Here is a 3011-nt window from a genome sequence, read left to right on the forward strand (position 1 = left end):
GCTGGGCAGGATACAATCGGGCAACAACAAAAAAAGGATCGGGCGCTCACCATTTCAGCATACCCGTTTGGAACCCGAATCCACAAGGTGAAATGGGTTAGAACAGAAACCCGGAAGCGGGACAGCTCGCCGCAAAACCCCCTCCCCTGTTCCTCGCCAATCCCCATTTGGCCATTTCCCACAAACCCCAGTCCCCTAGCTGCGCCAACCCCAACCACTCCGGCATTCCGCCCCCGTCCAAGCTTCGAGGAGCTAGCTAGGGCTTCCCACCCCGATGGCCGCCGTGAAGCCCTCGCCGCCGCCTTTGCCGGCGGGGACCGTCGTCGTGGTGCTCGCGCTCGTGCGCTCCGTCCTCGCCCTGACGCTGGCGCTCGGCCGCGTCCTGCTCGTCGCGGCCGAAGCGCTCCCCTACCTGGTCTTCGCGGCTCTGTGGGTCATCTCCGCGGCCGCGGCTACCAAGGTCGTGGGGAGCCGAGCCTGGGACGAGGGCTCCGCCCCCGCCGTGTTTCTCCAGGCGCTCGCGGACGGGGCTCTCAAGGCCAGCTTCCTTGTCCTGCAAGCGCTTGGCGCCGTGATGCTGTGCGGCCAGTTCCTGCTCTACGTGGCTGCAGCTGTATCTGGATCCGGTTCAGAGTTCCAGAAGGTATCGTCGAAATAAGCACCCGTAACATTTCCTTCCACTGAATTGCAGCAGTCGATACGCAGCAAGCTATCCTAATTAATACATCAACAAAATTCACATGCCCATCATTCTAATCAAGTTGTCCTGATGGGAATAGGAATGAAATGTTGTGTAGTGTTTCATGTGATTTCATCTGCATCGTTCAATTTTCGACCCATTCCATACTCATGTCCCTCGTTGTGGTTTTGCTGAAATTGCTGTCCTCCTCAGAGAGCCCATGGAGCTTTCAACCAGGAGTTGATTAGGGGCGTTCCACCCCGCACCGCAGTCCTTGGAACGTTAGCGTCTACGCCCTTCGTCCTGCTAATTTTAGCCGGTTCTCTGGTGGAATGCATGATGTCGAAAAAGATTGGTTCTGTGATTGTGGATGTGGGGATATATGGCTCCAGTGCGATACCTTGCTTTGTTGTCATTCCAGCTGTGGTACTGAGTAACTGGAGGGAGGACCAGATGTCAAAGAAAAACATGACTCACCTTGCAGACTCTTGAGGTATACCTTTCCCTATATACAGAAGCCATATTATTTTCAGTTAATGTGTATATCTTGTGCACATTATTGGTCTCCTAATAACAAAACAGTTCCCCAATGTTGTGAATTTGCAATCATTTTTCTTAGCTGTCGGAACGTTGATTGTTGTTTGTTAACATGGAGTACTGTTATATCTTAAACCAATGAGGGTTTTCCTGTTCCTTCTGGTAGTTGCATATTTGCATTGATGACAAACATTGGGGTTAGCCTCACTCTTCAGTTATGCTGAGTGGCCAACTGCCGCAGTTCTACTATGTGCCTTTATTGTGAACTGATCATCAAAATGCTATTAGATATTTACATTTAGTATTGATCTTCTTTGGTTCAAGTCATCAATTAACCAATCAGATGCCTACTAATAGATCACCAGTGAGAACCTAGTATGCGTTGTTCATGTCCAGTCATTCCTGGGATTATTGTGATTGGGCAACAATTTATTCATCGAAATCCACCATAAGTGGTAGGTCTCAGATTTCAAAGGGCTGGGTTGTCGGGCATCTTCTACATAATCGCATTATCTTGTTATTTATCCGTCTTGTTTTATATGTTATGGAATACTTAGTGCTTTGTTTTAGTGAAGATAGCAAACAGAATCTCAATTCAACTATTCAAGTCGGTAAACTATGCTTGTAGCATGATTGTGATATCTAGAGTAGTCAACTCTTCCATTAATTTGTAGCTACTTTCTACTTGCATGTGGTGTTACTCCATGTCATTTCTGTAGAAGTGTGTCGGTGTACAAAAAGGGGTACACTTTTTGTACCCCTATGACTGTGCACGGGCAGTCTGAGCCACGGACGCCGCCACACCGAGCATGGCAAGGGAGGTAAACCAAGGTAAGGCTGAAGCTGAAGAGGAGCAGAACGACACCAAGACCACAAAGAGCAGAGAGGACAAAGCAGCCCCCCCCCCCCCGGCAAGATCCTTGCCGGGGGGCAGCTTTAGCTAGCCCGGCAAAATCCTTGCCGAGGCGGCTCGCCCCACACCTACGGAGCAAGGTCACCCTCGAGTCCACTGCCCCCATGGGGCAAGGATTCGGGAGACTTCCCCGTGGTGGCATGCAGATCTTTGTGAAGACATTCAAAGGCCAGATACCCACTTAAGAAGGTGATGACCCTTGGCGGGATCCCAGCCAAGGAGGACCGCAAGGCCCCCGACAAGAGCCTTGCTGGGGATGACAGCGAGCGCCACGGCAAGACCCTTGCCGTGGCCCCGGCAAGGCCCTCGCCAAGGGCATCCGTGGGGCCACCATCAGGCCCACACCAGTCGTGCCCCCACTGCCGTTCGCATGTAGCTGCCAACCCAACCAGTTGGGCAGGCACCTGCATGGCGGCATGCAGATCTTCGTGGAGACCCACCACTGCGCCACCTCAGCTGCTTGCCTGCCTACATGGCACCACAAGCACCGCTGGCCAGGGCGCGTGTCCACACAAGAGGGAGCGGCGACGGACGGGACAGGGCTCTCCCCCCGTCCCCGATAAAGCAAGGACACCTAAGCAAGGCGCATTAAATGCGCCTTGTCATGTAATGCGAGGGATAAACTCGCATTACTGTACCCTTTCCACCTCCTGTGTGCCATTGTGGCAGCCCCTTTCCTATAAAAGGAGGCCCGAGGCGACCAGGAGGGGGATTCGGCTTTTTGGAGCTCTTCACGCCTCATAGCTAGCTCAAGAACACAGATATACAATCCACCAAAGCAAGAGTAGGGTTTTACGCATCCTCGCGGCCCGAACCTGGATAAAGGAACCGTGTGCTATCTGTTTGATCCGCTCTTCTCACGACCACCGCGCCCCCGCAACC

At 52.6% G+C, this 3011-nt stretch overlaps 1 protein-coding gene across 1 annotated transcript; it reads left to right on the forward strand.

The window, feature by feature from the left end:
* Nucleotides 1-274: 274 nt before the first annotated feature.
* LOC119357629 lies at nt 275-1239 on the forward strand. Its single transcript, XM_037624511.1, has 2 exons — nt 275-643; nt 893-1239. The coding sequence occupies exons 1-2, from the start codon at nt 275-277 to the stop codon at nt 1169-1171; spliced, it is 648 nt and encodes a 215-aa protein (XP_037480408.1). The 3' UTR covers nt 1172-1239.
* The last annotated feature ends 1772 nt before the right edge of the window (nt 1240-3011 follow it).

The sequence above is a fragment of the Triticum dicoccoides genome, chromosome 2A, assembly GCF_002162155.2.
Source record: "Triticum dicoccoides isolate Atlit2015 ecotype Zavitan chromosome 2A, WEW_v2.0, whole genome shotgun sequence".
In the NCBI taxonomy this organism is placed as follows: Eukaryota; Viridiplantae; Streptophyta; class Magnoliopsida; order Poales; family Poaceae; genus Triticum; species Triticum dicoccoides.